The sequence below is a fragment of the Thunnus maccoyii genome, chromosome 9 (genome assembly GCF_910596095.1).
Source record: "Thunnus maccoyii chromosome 9, fThuMac1.1, whole genome shotgun sequence".
Taxonomy (NCBI): Eukaryota; Metazoa; Chordata; class Actinopteri; order Scombriformes; family Scombridae; genus Thunnus; species Thunnus maccoyii.
Genome location: NC_056541.1, coordinates 31761395 through 31782686, shown reverse-complemented (window position 1 = coordinate 31782686; position 21292 = coordinate 31761395). Strand labels below are relative to the sequence as shown.

General features: G+C 38.6%; 1 protein-coding gene and 1 long non-coding RNA gene across 2 annotated transcripts in view; both read right to left on the bottom strand.

Moving 5' to 3' along the window:
* Positions 1 to 206: 206 nt before the first annotated feature.
* On the bottom strand, positions 207 to 3266 carry LOC121904126. The gene is made up of 3 exons (XR_006098172.1): positions 3151 to 3266; positions 2767 to 2934; positions 207 to 2061 (listed from the first exon to the last, which is right to left on the bottom strand). It is a non-coding gene; the product is annotated as an uncharacterized LOC121904126 (long non-coding RNA).
* A 5036-nt stretch (positions 3267 to 8302) lies between these two features.
* npdc1b (neural proliferation, differentiation and control, 1b) overlaps positions 8303 to 21292 on the bottom strand; it is a 36668-nt gene continuing 23678 nt past the window's right edge. Inside the window, exons 2-9 of the mRNA XM_042421663.1 lie at positions 19566 to 19733; positions 13980 to 14069; positions 13688 to 13894; positions 12500 to 12566; positions 11670 to 11751; positions 9824 to 9903; positions 9549 to 9648; positions 8303 to 9124 (exon numbers count right to left, since the gene is read on the bottom strand). Of these exons, the coding sequence (XP_042277597.1) occupies positions 9053 to 9124; positions 9549 to 9648; positions 9824 to 9903; positions 11670 to 11751; positions 12500 to 12566; positions 13688 to 13894; positions 13980 to 14069; positions 19566 to 19733 (866 nt within the window). The 3' untranslated portion in view covers positions 8303 to 9052. The remainder of the gene's footprint in view (positions 9125 to 9548; positions 9649 to 9823; positions 9904 to 11669; positions 11752 to 12499; positions 12567 to 13687; positions 13895 to 13979; positions 14070 to 19565; positions 19734 to 21292) is intronic.

The following is a 21292-nucleotide window of genomic DNA, read 5'->3' as shown; positions in this document are numbered from 1 at the left end:
CATATCCTGTATCTATATAGGGTAGGTTGGCTGAGCATACATGCGCTTTTACAGCAACGCCCTGTTACCTTGTTAACAGTTAAGTAAAATTACAAAGAAAGTAACAACGATGGACAGACATATTAATAAAACTGAAATTAGACAATATACAATGTGCAAGCTCAGTGAAAGCAGTCACGAACAGGAAGAAAATTATAATTGAGAATGTTATTACAGTTTTTTGCTAAGACACATTTCTTGAAATTATACTGTATTTCCCAAAACTCCAAACACACGTGAATAACTGTACACTCATCTTCACAAACCAAACTCTCAACTCAACACCATGTAATCCTACATTGAAACCAAACTTTGCCTTCAGACATCACACAAAAGCCATCAAATACACAAACACTACAGAACAGCCGTTTCACACTAGTGAGATCAATTCAAAACACTACTGTAAAAACCTCATACTGCAATGAATGATGGTGCTCGCGGTTTTTCAACAGAACAACCTATTTACATGATGAACACAATATAAAGATACAACACATGTGTACATTTTCAAAATGTTTAATTCCTCAATGTACTGTAGTAAAATAAACTGAAATTGAAATATGCAACTGATAAAGAATGTAGAATACAGTAAAATAATGTCCATGTATTTACCAACATAAAAAAAAAAACAGTTTGTACATAAAGAAAGAAATGACATTTATTCTGCCTCATGGATCCATTGTTCCAAAACAAGTGAACTGACCCACAGCCCTTTTACTGTATCTATCCATCCTGAGGTTCTGAGAAGTGTGTGAGTAATTTTGACTCTCAGTGTTTCCACCCGGGGAATCGTGTGTTAATTTGGTTCCAGCTGAGATGACTTGAGTTAATGATATCGAACACCTGTGCTTTCTAAATGAGCACATGAGTGAAAACAGGGGAATAGATAAATCATAAATCAAATTATGAAAAAAATAATGAAAAAAACAACAACTGCCTACTAGTTAGTTTCAAGCATTCTGAACTCTTTTTTAAAAGCTTATTTTTTTGGTATTTTTATTATTCTCTATTATTTTTTCTATATTTCTGAAAGCATACTGAACTAATGTAGACATGCTAAAACCTTTCCAGCTGCTCCTCAAAAAGGAAGAAATATATATGCTAGAAATCATAGAGAATACTGGATTAGTTACTTACTTATTTGTTTATGTACAGTAGGAACCATGTACAATATCTAACATAAATGTTGTCATGTGACATACTGTACCAGAATTAGCTTATAAAGCTAATTAACATGTGCTGATTGTCTGGGAATTTATGAGTTTTTGCAACCTGGAGTTCAACAATTACAAATTACATATGGTGGAGATTTTTTCTGATTCTGTTAAAGTATGTGTACATTTGACAACTTCTAAGGCAACCAAATCAATAAAGGATTCACTATTTCCCCACCAGATTTCCTTGTAGTTAAGCTTTTAAAAGGTTGATTAAATTAAATATGAAAAATCTAACAACTAAGAAATGTTAGAGGCAGTTCATTGTCATCAGTGCAGAATCTGTCCTCTAAAAGTCACAGGTTTCATTTCAGTAAACACCACTATGACATGAAATCACTGTGGGGTGTGGTGAGAGAAGCAACAGAGAGGAACATTTCTAGTCACAATGATTTTCTATATATACATGACACACAGTCAGCTAAGTGTGTGCAATGTAAATGCAGCTGAATGCAAAAGAAAAAAGCAGGTGCATGATGTTAGATAAGTCAAATTAGTGGTTTAATCCCACAGTCACTGCACTCATGTGCACTGACTGACATGTACCAACAGCTGACAATAGTATACAATTTTGATTGAAGTCTTATGACCTGATGAGAGTCTGTGAAGTTTGACTTTGACCTTAGACTCATGTGACAGACCACCTTAAAATACCACCTTAAGTATCAAGAAGTACTATGTAGCATAAAATGGAAATACTTAAGTACAAGTACTCAGAATTGTATTTTAGTGCAGCACCAGTGTAAATGCACTCAATCCTCTTTATTCGGACTGCAGTGTGATTTTCCTCCATGAACCACAACACAAACTGAAAGACAAGAAGAAAGAACTGTGACAAAATATAAGCCTGTGTTCATTGCAAATACATTTCTTGCACTTACTATGTCGTCTTTTTAAGAGTCACACAAACGTCACAGCCGTACATGGGTGTGGACAAAATTTTAATTTTAAAATTTTGATGTTATTTGCTACTTTCACTGCATAACATTTTTAACCAACATCAGTTCAGTATCAAATATCCATTCCTTCTCAGGATTTTAACCCTTCAAATGCCAGTTTGTTTGCGCAATGCGCTTGTTGAAAAACAACCTTAAAATCAACTATTACCCATATTCGCAGTGCTAGTGTTTTCTCTTATTTAATGAATAACACAGTCTGGGATATGTAACTAATTAACAACAACACTGATTATTATGCATTGTTATTTTTGTGCAGGGAAAGCAAAATAGACAAAACTCCCTCTCAGCTTGTTTGTGGCCAAAATGGCCACCTCTTGTTTACATTCTGAAAATGCTATAGAAATACTATATATTAATATTATTTTCTACTTTCATTGGTTATTTTTTTTATTGGTATCAGTCCTGATCATGGAATCCAAAATTTTATCAATGCCAGAATTTTAACCCTTTAAATCCACATCCATCCACCCCTCACACCTCCGCCTCCCATGCAGGTTTGTGTGGGTGCAGAGTAGCTGAACCATCTCCTCTGTTATAAACAGATTAAAGCAAACCTCAGGCTGCTGATGCGGGCGACTGCATGCAGGGTGGGCCCTGGGGTGGCACCAGTAGGTACTGGATTGTACCACACAATTCTCCCATTAAGAGACATCCACCCAGCGAAAGCTCCCCAGTCTCCGTGCAACCCAGTCGCTTGAAGAAAACGTTGACATTGAACGTTTCTGCAAACCACAGACACGTTGAATATATGTTTCAACACGTGTAATACGTATCATATCAACATTTCTACAAACATTTCTATCCGTTCAATAATGATGTTTTATGATGTGACAACGCTGTGGTTCAGGTCTGGTTAGGTTTAGGCACAAAGACCACTTGGTTAGAGTTGGGGAAAGATCATAGTTTGGCTTAAAATATAAATGTCTCACTGAAAACACCTGGTTTTCTGCCAGAAAAACAGCTGCAGATGTCCTGACGTCACACTGAAAACACCCGCCTGTGTCGGTGAGACGGGAAGTGGGCATTGATTTCGAAGAAACTTACTAACCACCCACCTGCCCCTCCTCCTCCTCTTCCTCCTAATAGGAGAGATCAACTCATAAAGATCTCGCGTGAACTACGTCACTTTAGAAATGTTGAGATGGTACGATTTGTTGAAATGTTAATATGCAACATATTTCACGTGTTGAAACGTAGATATTCATCGTTTCTGTGGTTTGCAGAAACGTAAACTGCCAACGTTTTATTCTGGCGACCAGGCTGCTCCGACTGTTTCCACCATTAGCTGCTTGGCCTCAACTGCTTTGTCTGTATCCTCTTCACCCCCTGAGGAAGAGGAATCAGGCACCAGCTGTTATTCTTCATCGTCACCTGTGATGCTGTCATCCTCTGAGGATGTGTCTTCATCATGGGTGGACGATGTCTCTTCATCATGGGTGGATAGAATAGAATAGAAAAATCAGAAAAAAAAATCTACACCCTTGGGAAATTCTATGTCATTTACATTAACACAGCTAAAATGATCAAAAAAAGAAAGCGAAGTGGCCACAAATGGCCAACATAGAGACCAGAGGGTTAAGACAGTTGTGATGCAACTCCACAGTATACATAAAATAACATAATGTACATTTACTCCTGCGCTGCACTTTGTACATTGATTGATTAGTTTGTTTATTTGAGTGTCTTGCACCACATGAACTTACAAAACATAGAGAGCAACAACAACCGGGACACTCACATGACAAATCTTCATATACAAGAGCACATTCAATTTACATGCCAGAGGCAATAATAATAACTTTATTTATATAGCACCTTTCAAAAGATCATTCTAAAGTGCTTTACTAAATAAACAAAGTTTAAACAGTTCAACACTCAATTAAAGAGAGAATAAAATAGAATAAAAAACCTGAAATATGATCAAATAAAATAAAAACAGTAAAAACAAAAAAACCCACATAAAACATTATGGAACTGGAAACATAAAACTTTGAGCTGAGATGAATTGAAGGCTTTTTAAAAAATGATTTGGCAGCTCCGATCTTCAGGCAGGGCGTCACAGAGCTGAAGGGTCCTGACTGCAAAAATCTTCAACCAGGACTCAGGAACAGCTGGAAGAGCTCTTCCTCATGATGTTTTTTCCGGCGGTGGCTGAGTGCTGATTGGCTGCTGCTGGACATGGAGCTCTGCGGACGCACCAGCAGCTTCTGATGTGACTCGCTTCTTGTTTTCTTTCATTCTAACGCAGTTCTTCACTTTGTACTTATTTCACTTTGTTTATACTCTGTAAAAAAATAATATTACTGATTTTTAAAAAAAATCCTCAATAAAGTACAAGTGAAAAAAACAACAACTTTGTTACAGAAACAAGAGAAAATGTAATGTGTTACTTCCTGTTTGAGTATTTCCATTTAATGAGTTCATCATCTATAATTTCACACTAATCTTTTAAACATCAATGATCTTCAAAATGAATATGTTATTCATATGAACCTTTTACTTTATGTTATTATTATAAACTTCATCATCAGTGCAAATGCAGATGCAGTAAGAATTGAATAACTATGTAAATTTAAGTCAAAGGTTAAAAAACAAGAAAAAGTGAATGAATGCAGATAAAGCATTATAAGTTGGTGATTGGATCATTGTGGGAGAAATGGTGACAATAAATGATTCACTTAACTTCACACTTGAATGAATCGTGATCATTAACTGGCATCACATCATGTCAGTTAAATGTTAAAGACACACTGAAACCTGAACACGATGAATTCACTGAATGTGAATAAATCATTCAAACTCAAATAATAACACATAAAACTACATTTCTGTCTCTTTTCAAACCTTTGCTGTAATATATTTTCCAGACTGAGGCTGAACAGTAGAGACAGCCTCAGGCAAAGGTCAAATAGGTCAAAACCTTGAAAAGGTGGAAAAGAAGTCAAAAATGTAAAAAGGTGAAAAATGTCTTCTTTGACTGTAGTGGTCAAACCTTTAAACGTGTGTCCAAGTGACTTCACTTCCATAATGTTGGAGATAAGAACGGTCCTTTTTTAGTCCCTAGTATGTGTTAAATTCCAAAAACGTTGAATCATTTCAGTATTGCAACTCAATAGTATCTTTCATCAATGTTTCTGTTAAAAAAAAATCCCTTTTTTCAAACAAATATTATGATTGCCAATTTAAAAAGGTAATTTAAAGCCACTTTGGACTAACATTACCATGTTGTGCCAGCAGATGGCCACCTTTAGCACTGTTTTCTTGCAAGTTCAGACCATTAAACAAAAACTCACAGCACTGTTAGAGTTGTTTAACCTAATTCTGAAGGACCCCATTCACTGCATCCATTAGTCAGAGAATTTGGTTCTTAAATGGAAAAAAAAAATGCAATTTTACCTCAAAAGATTTGTCCTGGTTTGGAGCCAACGACACTGTCAACAGTTTTATTTCTACTGAAGAAACAGTCCTGTGAACTGTTGACAGTGTCTTCTGTTTTGTGTTATTCTGGTGAACTGACCCTTTGATACATTACATACAGAAACATTCCCCAGACGTTAAAAAACATAATTAGAGAGAAAAAATGAACAAACTCCACACCAGACCACATTTGACTTCAGATTATATAAATATTTATTTATTTCATTTCAGCTCTGGTATATCCACATGCATGCTAAACATGGTGGTAAAGATGTTTGTCTCCTTAGTGTATATAACTCATATGTCGTCTGAAAACAGTCTGTATCAAAGATAGCTAGTCTAGGTAGTTACTTGTTCTAGAGTTCCTTCACAAGACATCAGAGAGAGAATGATCGAAACATGACACCCAGCTTGCTTATTGTTTACTTCTCAGTACTGGTGAAGGGAAAGCAGAGCTATGTAACGTTTCAAAAAAGGCAAACAACATGAGAATTTGATGATTTCTGGTTATCCCGCATCCCTCCAATCAATCAATTCTTGATTTGTTCCTCAAGCTCAATAGGTTTGAAAAAACAAAAACAGTCATTACAACACAGTTTAAGATCTCCAGTATTAATACTCCCTGGTATCTGCTGTAGATATATTTGTTAAATATTGACACTTATGTATGTGTATGTGTGCAGGTCAAGTAGAGAAACATCCTCCACCCCTGTGGGAGAACTGAGAGGCTGAAACAGTGGGAGCAGGCTGAAGAGAGGAGCCACAGAGAGCAGCTTTCCTGAGAGACGACAGCGAGAGAGGCCACGGTTACATCCAGGGTTCCTACAGTTTCCCTGACAAACACATCGCTCTCCAGCTGAACAGCCCTCCTGGGTGTGTCATGTCAACTATGACCTACACCGTGGGGCCATAACACTGTCTACAAGTAGTTTTGTACATCCAATCCTATATGTAGGCCCGGTGAGGATAGCAGCTTCAATAAAGGAAAAAGCTGAGGCTAACCATCAGGGATGCACCCATCACTCATCACCCACAGCTGTCACTTATATTCATTCAGTCATGGTAGGCCACTCAATTGGTACTGGAATTGGTGGGAGAGAAAAATGTAATTTGGATCGGTGCATCCCTTGTTTCTGCAATATATATATACACAGTATATGGTATATGGAAGTCCACATATGCCAATATTAAAATAAAAATATTTGAATCAAATTGATTTTCTTTTTCCATTTGAGTGCAAAATAAAAACGTAAAAATTAACATTTTATCTTCATTTTCTACGATGGAAATAAAAAAGGAAATTTAATTGGCAAATAATTTTCAGTGCAATATCAATACTACCATAATAATATTGAAATTGAATGTAAAATTGGCTCTTTATTCTCACTTTCAATTTGGCAGCCGATGCGCAACTTAAAAGGGATTCTCCAGTGATTTAGTATTGCACTTCCTCATAGTAAAAGATTGGTCAAAACTGGATGCAGAGATATCATTTTAGTACCTAGTATAGACTGAACTCTAAAGTCACTGGATCCTACATTTCCCACAATGCAACGGTTTCCTTTTTTGGACTTTCCCCTCAGAATCTTACTGGATATAATATCAGATTGGCTGAAATGCACCAATCACTGGACCATTCCATCAGCCTGGTTTGTGGCTAGGATTGACCAAACCTGGGCTTGTTTTTATAGAGGTTTTAAATTTGACTTTGGCAGCTGTGGGTTTCCATATATTTATATATTTATAGCTCCTGAACATTTATCAGATATGTGGCAGGTTGTCTTTTCACCTGTTCTGGGAATTTTTTTTCTCCATTTGCTATATTTTCTGTCCAGCTGGATCTAGTCTTGGACAATGTTATATTGAAAGGAACAGGTCAACATTTTGTAAAGTACACTTGTTCACTTTTTCTTGTCTGTGCGCTAAATATGAAGTACAACCGGCAGCCAGTTAGCTTGGCTTAGCCTTGCTCTGTCCATAGATAATGTTTTGATCAATCAGATGTTCGGGCACAAACATCACATCATATATATGATATCTAATCAATTTTGTTACCTTTGGACAGAGCCAGGCTAACTTTTCCATTTCTAGTCTTTATGCTACACTAAGATAACTAGGTTGGCCATGATGTCAGCCTGAAATAATTGATTTTGTGCCAACAGTATACAGACCTTCTGGTTTGTCATGTGAACTATTACTTGGTAGGGTTGAAAAGGTTGCAGATTCCTGTCCACTTAAATAAAAGTTCAGGAGCTACAATCCAGTGCACATAAATGCTCTACTTTTTCCTTCATTTACAAACATATTGTGTTAGTTAAAGGTTATTATGCACAACAATAAATATCATCTGTCAAATGTCAAACAGGTCAAAACCTGGAAATCACTACTTTTCCAAGAAATTCCCTGCCCTTTCCATGTGTAGGAACCCTGCAAATAGAGTAAACGAAAAGGAAACATACAACAGTTCAATATTTGACACAGCACTCAGGAATTTAGAGGAACATGTGTACACACACACTGAGTGAGAGGTAAGATCTCTTTCCTGTACAAGTTAGCAGCTATATACAGATCACAAAACCATGGGGACAAGCCATGTCAGTCAAATAGCACATATACAGGATGGGCTCGCTCTGTTTCAGAGTTCTAGATAAAGAAGTTTCAAATTCCTTTGAAATCATTCAAGTTGTATGTATTTATAGAATCATCATTAGCAAGTTTGCACAAGAAACTTGTAGGAACTGTAAATGCATATTGACTCCCAGGTTTCATAACACAGCGTCGTCCATTCATGCATAGAGGAACCGAGAACACAATGGCTACATAGCATACTGATACAGATCATGGTGCTGCGTGGAGGTGTCTCCATGAAATATTAAAATCACATTTCTTTTAAAAATACTCAAATAAAAGCAAAGCCTGCAGTGAGAACTCAATGAATGAAGTGGTATTTACTGATCAATAAACATGGATATCAATAGATGTCTATCAATGAACTGATAGAAATATTTAGTCATAGCTCAGTGGTACCAGACTCTGTTTTATGAACAGAAAATATCATATTCAGTGTTTGACTGCTACCTGACAGAGGTCATTTGAGTTCTTCTAGATAATGGTTGATTGTAATTTTGCTGACAAAAAAAAAAAAAAGAAAAGAAAAAAGAGTGATGAGATAAAAAAGAAGAGAATGTGGCTGTAGAACGGGAGACGTTGGTCCCAGATTCAGGCCTGCGACATCCTTTAAATGTCAATGAACACCACTCCTTATCCTCTTCCCTCTCCGTGTACCTTACACTCTCTATCCTGTCCATTAAAAGGGTTGGACTGAGCACAGCAGTGTATGCGGAGTGTGTGTGTGTGTGTGTTAATTCAACTCTGTACACACAAGTGCTGCATTTGGCGTGTCGAACCTCTGAATGACCAGGTCTACTTGTGGAACCTTTGAAGGTAAAGGGTAGAGTCGTCAAACAGCGGGTTCTTCACCTCCATTTCCCCTGTCTGTGGGAGGGCAGAGAGGGAGAAAGGGATTCTGGGTAATGCGGTTCATTATCAGAAATGAAATGTTTTCATTGTCTACAGATTCATGTTTATTTTCATGCCGTGTTAAACACTTAAATGTCCTCCATTGATTGATATGAAACTCATAACTCAGTTTTTTAGTGCAGCTTTAAAGTGATGACATTTTTGCCAGAAATTATGACTGGTATTCAGTTTATTATCATAGTTTTGTTAATTGCTGTCATATTAGAAAACAAATTCCAAACTGAAAAACCTTGCTCTAATGTGTAAATACTGCATTAGAATATATTTGAGCTTCCTACTGTCATCCAGTCAGCATCCCATTCATATTTGTGGTCTGGATGACACAAAAAGATATAAAGTCTAATTTTCAATAGAAGTGGAGCTCATAGTGCTTACTCACTGGTGCCAATCCAGGACACTCATACACTGTGAAATCTCCGTCCTCATTCTCCTCGTCTGTCGATGCTCCTGAGTCAGGAACTTTTGGCTCGTCCCTGTGCCTGCAGAGGTCACATACACACACGCACACACAAACAGAGTCATGAAATATTCAACAAGGATGACACTAATTTAACGAGGCAGTGAGGGCAACGAGGAACAAGAGACACAAGGGGCAGGAGACAGACACGCACGCCTGAGAAAGATGAGCGTGTCTGGGTTTGGAGGGTGACTCACTTCTCCAGGGAGAGCATCTGCTTCTTCTGGTGCTGGTAGTGGTACATCTGGGCACTGTGGGCCAGCCTCTTGTCCCCAGGCTGGAGCACACCCAGGGGCAGAGGGGACATGAGAAAGTCAGTAGTGTTCATCCACATCCAGAGTTCAGCATGTGTTTATACTGCACGTGTTCCAGGACAGGTATGTATGCTCTTTGAGGTCTTGCATAGATACAACTACTTGGCTGTAAACAACTGGTGCTACCTAACAAAAGATCACGCTCAGGGGGATCCAACATCAACCCAAGCAAGCATAAAATTAAAATATTATATTTATTTTGAACCAGTGCCAGACAGATTTAATAACTACTTCAGTTTCATTAAGCTAAACAAAACACACCACACCATAACTCACATTTTTATTTTCATCATAATTAGCTGCTGTTTGCTTAACTAGCTTAGATTAGAAATGGCAATATGATTAGTGGTGTGTAATATGATCTGTTACTACAGTCATTATTATTAAAACATACAGAAATATACTGCATTCATTTGTTTCTGGGTCAATTGAGGGCAGTGCAACAAGCTGAGAGCACAGCACTAACATATTATCACCTTTAGAAGCTGCTGTGGTGAATGTGCGACAGTAGCTAACAGCTGCTTATTTACACCCCCAGCAGACGCAGAGCTACAGCAGCATTCATCATGTCTGTGTCCAGCTGGTGAATATAAAGTCCAATATTCACTCTCCTTAGTGTTTTTATTGGTGGGTTTATCAAGGCTTTTTCACTGAAAACTGCTTCCTGCTGCTGCTGGAAAGCAGATGACTGAGAGCAGGTTGTGGGTTAGAAAACCAAAACAATTAGCTAAAAGAGGCTAAAAGAGACTAAAAGAGGCTAAAAGCTCTGTAGGGGAACTGCAGAATTGGTGATTAGTGACCCCTTTCTCATTATACATAGTAATTTGATCCATTGTAAATATAAACGTTGATAAGTTTCTGTGGTGGAAAGTAACTAAGTACCTTTACTAAAGTACTGTACTTAAGTACAATTTTGAGGTACTTGTACTTTACTTGAGTATTTCCATTTGATGCTACTTTATACTTCCACTCCACTACATTTATTTGACAGCTTTAGTTACTTTTCAGATGAAGATTTGACACAATTGATAATATAACAAGCTTTTAAAATACAACACATTGTTAAAGATGAAACCAGTGGTTTCCAACCTTTCTGGCTTTTGACGCCTTATAATAAGCAGTGTGTAGTCGGGGTCACATTTCACATGTCCTCTCCCATTAATCATCTCAGATCTATCTGCTGACCCTTTGGAGGGGCCCGACCCCTAGGTTGGGAACCACTGGACTAAACTAGCTAACTGTATATAAAGTAGTGTAAACTAGCTCCACCTCCAGCAGCTACAACAGTAACATGCTGCTCTAACACTGATGCTTCACTATTAATAATCTAATGATGTCATATATAATAATATATCAGTCAGAGGGACCAAACCACTACTTTTACTGCAATACTTTAACTACATCAAGCTCATAATACTTATGTACTTTTACTTAAGTAGAATTTTTCATGCAGGACTTTTACTTGTAATGGAGTATTTTTACATTACTGTGTTGGTGCTTCTACTGAAGTACTTCTTTCACCTCTGTGTGGTTTTAACAACCAGTTGAAAGCAGTTTGCGAGGTATAACTACCAGCGTGAAGAAAAACTATATTTAGATTAACATTTGGATAACTCCAACATTTAACACACTGTTTACTTTTACCATGTTTTTCCCCTCACTTGTCCGTTCCTCTGTGTACATTAGTACATTTCTTCCCTTGTGGTACTATTGTGATTTTTTTACTCACCAAATTGTCAAAGGTTTGAGCTCTCATCAGCCCATATGCAGGGTAGTCCACTTTCTGTGTTAGACGCACACCTTTCTGCAATCTGTAAAAAGAAAACCAGTTGTTTAAAAGTCCAACTATATTCAACTTTTTACTTTTCCCTCCCACAGCAAGTGATGCGACTTCTTTTTGGAGTATTTCACCTGCAATGGAAGGCTTTCAAGAGATGCAGCACACTCTATCATGTGACTTACTAGAATTCAATTCCTGTGACATTTTTGACTGATTAGCATCTATTACTGTCTCTTTTTAGCACTGCGGAGCGCCAAAGAAATACATTTGCAAATTCTATGTATGGTGGTTTTAAGTTGTGGTTCAAATTATGAATGCTCCATGAATACTGTATCTAAGTGATGTTAAAAAGAATAATTCTCAAAATTCAATTATCTTCTCCCAAAATATGTTCAGAACTACACCGGTTATTTCACAGATTATTACAATTGATCAACTTCTTGGTGATTTATAGAAGAATTGCTCACTTTTTTAAAATTGAGAAATTATTTTGGAGGGAACTCATAAGTCTTTACAGACAGTATTACAGAGATCAAAGACAACATCAAGATCAGTTGACTAGTCATGGTTAGTACCTGAGTAATTCTCAGTGTGGGTCTGAAAGATACAATAAATATTAAGTGATGAAGATTGAAGTTGCCCGTGTTGACTCAATATTCAACATGTACTGTATTTGATTATTTTTATAATTGGAGTTTTAATGTATTACTGACAGATCAATAGTCTATATCCTGACAGGGAAGGACAGAAGCGTAGACACAGAGGAATACATGTCTTACCTGACCCAACAGGCCCCCGCTACGATCAAAGCCAGCGAGCCCGCCACGATGAAGACGCTGCTCATGACTGAGAAGAAATACATACAGAGAGTCAGAGGGAGAGAGCGCTGCGCAGATCTGAAGCTGTCAGAGGAAGACATGATGTTTGAAGCAGAACGCTGAGCTCAACGAGGAGCTTCTCAGCGTCAATGATTCTGGAAGAGGAAATTTTGGCTGTGGAGTATCAACAGTAAAAAAAAAACAAAAAACAGCACTGATGACAGTAACAGAGTGTGGCAGAGCTAATTGACAGCAATATACAAGTTCTGTTCTACACAAACCCATAATAAATTTGAGGTCAGTCCCGAGATTTGAAAGCACGCAGTACTAATATTTCATCAGACAAAGAGTTCATTTAACTGAACTGATCCAAATTTCCAAAGTTCTTTGAATGTTTGTTAAGTTGGGTTTTTCAGTAGCACAGAAAACAGGACAAATGCCTTCCAGATTCATTTTTCCCATCATTTCCATTCCTCCTGCCTGTTTCCTAGGGATGAATACTTTTTCCACTGCAAAGAAGAGATTTAAACTTAACAGGACTTGTTGTTCTGCTAATAACCGTTATCTGGGAAAAAAGTTCTACTTCTAAAATCACCTTCATCCCCTGGTTCTGCCTTGACCTCTTGACTTCTTCCCGCTGCAGTCAGATACATAATTTATTATGTCCATGAGGTGGTTTGTGTCTTGTGCTACTGACTATCTGCTCAACTGATGACTCTTTGTATACTCAGATACATCCTGAGGCTAACTGCAGTTTCTACTAATCGCAGTCTCCACTTTTACACAGAAGTAAACAAAAGCAGCTTCTCATTTCTAGCTGATGACCATGGATGTAATCTGTTGAAATGATGAGATCTGATCAGCTGTAGCTTGCTAAAAACTTGTTTTAAAACAAGAACCCTGTAAAAAGTATCCTAAATATGCAGTTGATGGCAACACCATGCTACATGATGATATGCAAAAAGACTGAAGCTAAAGCTACACGTCGCTGACAAAGAAATCAGTTTCCTCACCAGCTGAAGATCCATGTAGATGACATGGAAATAAACAAACAGTGTTGTTCTTGTATTACAGTGTATGGATAGTTAGTCCTTGTGAAAACTTTGTGAAGATAAATTAGGCAGCGGCTAAAGGACGGAGAAGACTTACTGATGAAAATATGGTCGTTGGAGGGGTAGGGGAGGATGATGGGATCGCTGAGCAGAGCCGGGGTGTGGTTGGTGGTGTTGGGTTTAGCGGTGCTGGTAAAGGACATGCTCTGGCTGGTGGGCTGCTCTGTGGTGGACGCTCTGAGGGTGGGCCCAGACTCACTGAGCTGCTTGGATCTGGGCATGGAGACATCCTGAGAGAGTGGAGCTGAAATAAGGAATGAAGAGTCATTACGACAGCAGTGACAGGGTGGTAAATATGAATATGGACGGCGTAGAGGCCTGTCCAGTACCTGGCAGCCTGGACTCAGTTCTCTGTTCACTGATGACAGCAGAGAGGAAGTCGATCTCCTCATCCAGCTCTGGGTACGTGCTCATCTTGCCTGGAGGAACACAAAACCACAGTCTGTCATTTCTTTTAACACTTTAACGACACAAGGGTCTAGCAGGTTTCTGAGGGCCACTGCCGATTAAGTTCTTTCAGTGCAAGAGCCTAATAATTAAATATTCATGCAATGTGACTATGCAAGGCTGTTCTGAAGCTTATTTAGCTTTTATTGTTCCAGGATTTTATCTTGTACATAAACTTTCAAGATCTGAGGAAAGTGCTGCAAGTTAAATAAAAGTCATAAGTCAAATTGGGCAAGTCTAAAGTATCTCACAGAACTCAGTCCACGGCTCTTGGGTCAGCCACAACAAACTTGGAAACATATTGAAAGAGAAAGAAAATGAAACAACAGACAAAAACGATCTCTGTGAGTCACACAGGCGAAGGAATATCAGCGCTGCGGTGGCAGCTGCTGCTGCTGAGGGCTGGAAGTTAGAGTCACTTGTCAATCAGTGGATGAAAACAAAGATAACACCACCCTCATGTGGCTTAAAAAAATAATACTGCTGTCTCGATGGTTATAAGGGGCAACTCCACAGATTTACACATCAGCGTGTGTTTCCAGGTGTTGGGGAGTACTGCTGCATACGGAAAAAAAAAGTAGCCTCCAGAGGAAGCTGTGTGAAATCTCTTCAGTCACCATCGGTCGGGGCTGAAGACTACAAGTTTGAAAAGTTAAAAAATCTGTGGTGTGGAATTAGAAAGAAGTGAGGTTAGCAGACCTCTGTAGCTCCTCATCTCTGCTGGAAGCTAACAGCTCCAGCAGATATGTAGATGCTACATTCACTCCTGCTAGTCATTATATGTATATCTGAGAGATCAACTTAGCCCTAATAAGTTCAGTCAACATGAAAGCAGCGTTTATCCTTTGAGGGAGATCCTGTGGTAGGTGCTTGGACTCTGGTTGGTTCCAGTGTGGCTGTATCCAGCTTTACTTTCAATAAATGAAATCATGAATAATAAATATAGCCACAAGTAGCAATGATCGGAGTCCAAGCAGATTGTGAGCATTTGGATGTTTCTTATTTAATTGAAAAGAGGCAAAACTCTTGATTTTCTTTAACATAATTCATTATTGTCGTCATATGTTGAGGTATATAAAGCTAGAGTAGAAGACCAGATGCAGATGACTTGAGCGGTTAAAATGATGAAAGAATTTTGCCTCTAGGCCAAGCTGTTTTTGAGATAACTGCATGATTGCATGCAGTTGCATGCAGATGACTGCATGAGGCCAGTGAGAGTCATTTTATGTGCCTGAGTAGTGGGTGAAATTTGCAAGCCACCTGTCTATTTTAGTGCTCCTAGTTCTTACGGTTTTTGCTGCACAAACACTTAAGCACTGAAAAATAAGAAGAAGAAGAGGAATGAGAACAAAAATAATAGGGAAGTGGTGGAAAAGTATTCCTTTGCTAAAGAAAAGCACCAATACAACAATTTAAAAATGCTCCCATTAAAAGTCCTGCATGAAAAATCCTCCTACAGTAAAAGTACATAAGAATGATCAATGTGATGTAGTTAAAGTATTGCAGTAAAAGTAGTGGTTTGGTCCCTCTGACTGATATATTATTATATATGACATCATTAGATTATTAATAGTGAAGCATCAGTGTTAGAGCAGCATGTTACTGTTGTAGCTGCTGGAGGTGGAGTCTTAACTGACACCCAGCATGGAAATTATGAATGAGCATGCATGAGGGATGGGAATGACAGATACTACAGACCTGAGCATTCAAAAGACAAACTTCCTGACTGAACTTCCGCTAAGCTTCATATAAAGTTGGCTAATTTAGTTCAGTGGCGCAAAACCTAGGAGTCAAGTAGCAAAGTAGCATCAAATGGAAATACTCAAGTACAAGTACCTCAAAATTGTACTTAAGTACAGTACTTGACTAAATGTATTTATCTACATTCCACCACTGCAATAGGATTCCTGCAACTTCGCTGCTTGGACCTCTGATAATAAATGGAAGCTACAAATTCCCTTCAAGAGACAGTCCTAATGCAAAGATTACTTTCCAACTAACATTGCTTACAGTGATAACAGTACATTCAATTCAACATGGTGGTAACAGAGAGTTGTGACAGCAGTCGGATTGCATTGTGGGTAATGTATAGTAACTGTCCATTATGGGTCTGACAGTGTTATAGGAGTGCAATGCTAAAGTGAAGGAGTTAATGAGTATTCATGTCCCCTCCACCTCCTGCGTGCTGCAGTGCAGAGCAACATCACACTGCCTGGGAGTTTAAAACGCTGATGAGTGGGAGGAAGTCACACAGGCGTGAGAGCTGACTGAGTGACGCAGTGTGTGTGTGTGTGTGTGTGTGTGTGTGTGTGTGTGTGTGTGTGTCTTAGTAGAAAAACAGAACAGAAGGAGCATGTATGGTAAAAGAGGCTGAAGGAAGCACAGCACATGACGCTGCATGTAAATGGGAGTATGAATGTGTGTGTGAGAGTAGTGAGTTGGTTGGGGTTGTAAATTTGTATTTTTATATATCATAGCACTATTTGGTGTGAGTGGGTATATATGTGTGTGTGTGTGTGTGTGTGTTGCTCCACTGTCACAGCTGGCTGATCAGAGTGTGGGCGGATGGCAACGAGGAGACAAAGAATGAAAAAAAAAAGACAACAAGAGAGAGAGATAGAGGCAGATATGGGTGATGGAGCAGGTCTTTCTCAGAATCATGAATGACAGCATCACCACAGCAACAGGGAGGAGAGAGAGGAAGAGGAGACGAAAAGAGAATGTGAGCAAAAAAAAAAAAAAAAAATCACATAGGCCGCATTGAGATCCAGTCAGTCAGACCACATTCAGAGGTGATCTGGGCCGCATGTGGCCTCATTTATTTAGTAAACGCAGTGTGTCCTGGGACACACTGAAGGACCATCTACTGAACTGTGATGACAAGTGATGAGGGGTTTTTTTGTGTAATTTGTGTGGAATGACCATTTAAAATATAAGTATCTACAACAGCTTACCCTGATACTGATATTGTTTATGCAGTAATTTTAGATTTGACTGTTGTAAAAAAAACAAATCAGATAAGGTAAGTCATTCAGGAAGCCTTTATGCATTTCATCCTAAGATGGATAAAAACAATATTTAGATTGTCATGCAAAATTCCCTCAATGTCACTCATTTCATCTCACACTGTACAACAGATCACAATCAACCAAACTGAATTATGTCCATGATGTCAGAGACAGCAGATATCTGATCTCTAAAGATTAGACTGTTGTTATTGCACAACATTATATTTTTCCCTGCAGACAACAAATCCCATGAAAAGACCACAACCAACAATGTGCTCAGTCCATCTTTGAATACTTTCTGACTTCCCTATTCTGACTGTGGCTCTCAGCCTTCTGAAGACACAAACCCTTAAAAAACAGCTCACAAATATATAATTTCATTTTTCAAAAAGGTCCAGTAATTTCCTGAAACAGCTGAGCACTGTAGTTTTTAGCAGGCATTACTCAAACAGGAGGAAAATTTTGCATTTGTTGGGGACTATTTTCAGTGGCGGATGAATCCCAATTGTTGCTCTAGTGATCAGGTAGCTAGTTTTACTTTCATTCATTGTTGGTTTAGCTATGAACATGGGATGTCTTAACTATAAGAAAAATATAGAACATTATCCTCAAATTAACATATTTCTGCTGTATAGCACTAATAGACAGTTTATAAAAACCTTTTCAGTTGGGGCTATGAAATTACACCAGTTCATTTGACTTGAATGTTCAGTATGATACTGGGGAGCAATGTCACCATATAGCTCATCACACTGGGTTTAAATGCTGTACACTCCTTTAATAGCCTTTTGTGTATTTACAGAAGAGGCTTCAGACCTGAGCAGAAACCTTATGAGAGGAGCAAAGAAAATATAGTGAAGGAAGAGTGGCGAGAGAGATAGGTGGCAGGGTGGAGGAGGACACCATCACTGTGACTTTCTTTACTGCATCGGACTGGTCAGCTGGCAGCAGGGCACTCAGTCTACTAGCCAGTTAGTGGGTGAGACTGACAGTTAAGTCCCACTTGGCACAGACTCCAGCCTTTCTGTCTGGGTGGAGAAGGAAATAGGAACTAAAGCCGTCTCATCCAGTAAACATACACAAACAATCTAAAGCTGAAGATGAGACTCACTCTGCTTCCATCACCTTAGGATTTCCAATTGAAATCAATTTAAAACACACACACAGTATAATATAAAACCACAACACATAAACATCTCTCTATCTCTCTATATAAAGCAAGTCATTTCTGTCTGTCTATATGTATGTAGGTTTGTCCTTTGCATGTTTGGACAACTGTACATCCGATCTACTACATACCTGGCAGGTGGATTGCTGGGGAATCAAGGAAATGCAGTTGTTTGAATGAGCGGTTCTGAAGAAATATATAAAAAATACCTCATAAACAATTTGCTTCTTCTTCTGCCTGTGGAGTCAACGAGCGGAAATATGGACAGCACCACTCTGCCATTGCAACCCACATTGTGGTCAGAGGAGGGATTACATCTGTAGTGATAAGAACTACCAGAAAGAATTCACATGAACTTTGTATGTAAGTTCAGGACATAGTGCAGGATGTCTCAGGTACTACAGTTCATCCACTCAACTTCAGCTCAACTCAAAATTGTAGTCTCCAGATATTCTGCATGTGAGGCGTTTAGGGAGCATCGGTAAATTGTAGTGCCTACTGATAGCCTGCATGTGAGGCGTTTAGGGAGCATCGGTAAATTGTAGTGCCTACTGATAGCCTGCATGTGAGGCGTTTAGGGAGCATCGGTAAATTGTAGCATCTACCAACGGTCTGCATGAGAGGTGTTTAGGGGACAGGCACTGTTCTCAGCCCGTTCTCAACACTGGGAGTCTCTACAGTCATACTTTGGTAAAATACATGACTCATATGTAGAGGAAACACACCGAGATATTTAGCAGATAGTTCAAGCAACACTGGCTGTTCATATTGTTGTCCCATTTGTATCCTAATAATATATTACTAACGCTAATAAAAAATTCTTCTATTTTTTCCAGGGTGCTGAGGCAAAAAATATAGAACATAGTCACGGGTGAGTTCTGTATGAACTATGAAAACTGTAACTCTGATGATGTCTTTCGGCTTCTCTCAGCTTGGACACATATTCATTTGTTTTTAACAGAGAGCCTGCACTATAAACTGGGTGCATATTAGAAAGACCTAAATGCAGATTGGGAAGGTCTCATGAACAAACTTTACTGAAATGCATTATGGGTAGTGAAGGAATTCAGTGCTTTTGGAGCTTGACCAATACTGACCCTTCATCAATTCATGCAATTAATTAATTAAGCAATTAACCACCAGATTGCAATTTAATTGCAAAGCCCATTCCTGCCCCCTGGTGAAGGAACCATTACCATTTTATAAAATCCATGAGCTTATAATACTAATGCTACTGTAATGTGAGGTTTAATGAACATTGTAGGTCTTGTTCATAAGAGGCCACCACCTACCTTTAATGGACTGAGCAGAGTGAGCAACATGCTTCCTCTTGACCACACAGCGGCCATGGGAGTTCTCCACCAGAGGGCGGAGGCAGGGGCCACAGTGGGAGCTGCCCGGCTGGCAGAAGTGTCGTCCTATCCGGGCACAGTCTAATGTTCGAGGGCACAAATGAGATCCTGTGGAGAAAGACACATAAGAGAATGACAAAATATACTAGTCAGAATTCTATTTTCCATTTTTCAGTCCAACAGTCAAAAGGGAAAGAGACAAAAATCTTAATTTCATATTGATCTGACAAACAAAAAACTACTTTAGAAAAACTTAATTTAGTTTTCCAGTTTTCTAAGGTTAATTTGATAACAGTTTATTATTAATTCTTATTTGCTTCCGGCAGAAAGTTAGATGAACTTTTGGCAAGACAGCAATCAAACATATTTCCCAAAATGTCAAACTATTTCTTGAAATGGAAAAGTAACCTGATGTTACATGTTATGTTGACCATGACATCAGTTGTCCAAAGCTTAATTATGAACCTAAACAATATATTTTATTTAGTTTAGTTGCTAAACCAAATACATTTTACACAACAAATATTCAACTGTGTTTTTATGGCCAGTGATTATGCAAGCCATGTAAATTACTACATATTTTATGTTGTGACACAATAAAACTAACAATTACCACAGGCAGTCATACAACAATTCAGTTTAATTAAACACATACATTGTGACCCAGGTTGTGACTTTACAGGACACATTGTGAAGTCTTCCTGTGTATTTAATTATTTTTTGACATTGTAAGATCCCAAATGAACTCAAAGCCACAGCTCAGCAGTCTGCCACCTTGCTATCTAACAACAGAGGTGTTTATTATGTTACATGATTGATATATTTGTCATAGGGTTAGATCCAGCAGTCTAGGGTCTTAGGGTTATGGATCCAATATTCACTTTCAGCTTTCGGTGTGTCAAAGTGACTTGCACAGATCACGACTCAGTGTTTAATGTGATTACTGCATCGTGTTGAAATAGAAAAAGCACAGATTCTTCACAGACAGCATTTTGATTTCATTTATTTTTCTGCTTTCCAAATTCATTATTACGGAGCAAAGTGCGTGTCAAATGTGTGTTGCTGTCATGAGAACTGAATTACCTGCAGGGAACATTAGAGTGGCGTTATCCCCACATCAGGATGAGGTACACGCTTTTATTCTGAAAAGTCTGACATCCGTTTCACTACAAAATCAACACTGGAAATGTAATTCTCACAGGACTCACAAGTCAAAGCAGCCATTTCAAAACTGAGTAAAAACTGTGTATTTGGGTCAGAGGTTAGAGATGATAGCTGAGTGTTATTACAAAGCTTCTGAAGGAAAATACTAGCTTGGAAAATGTCCCTCTGAACTTGAGAACAGATGAGGGTGGGCAGCCTGACCTCATCTGGGCTGCCTTAGTGATTTTGTTTTGTTGCTGGGGGAGGCCAGGGCGGCCTGTCTGGTGTGATGTATGACGGTGTATGAACAGGAAAGGACGTTCCTGGAGGGTTTATAGGTTAGCAGGTAAAGGCAAAGACAAGACAAGAGTCAGGCAACAGAACAAACACACCTCAGGGGATAACAGTCTCAAAGGAGACAGTCAAGGCTCAAGCTAACAGCAGGCTGTATGGTCTAGCACCTTCATATTGTAAATGGTAAATGGATTGTACTTGTAAAGCGCCTTTCTAGTCTTCCGACCACT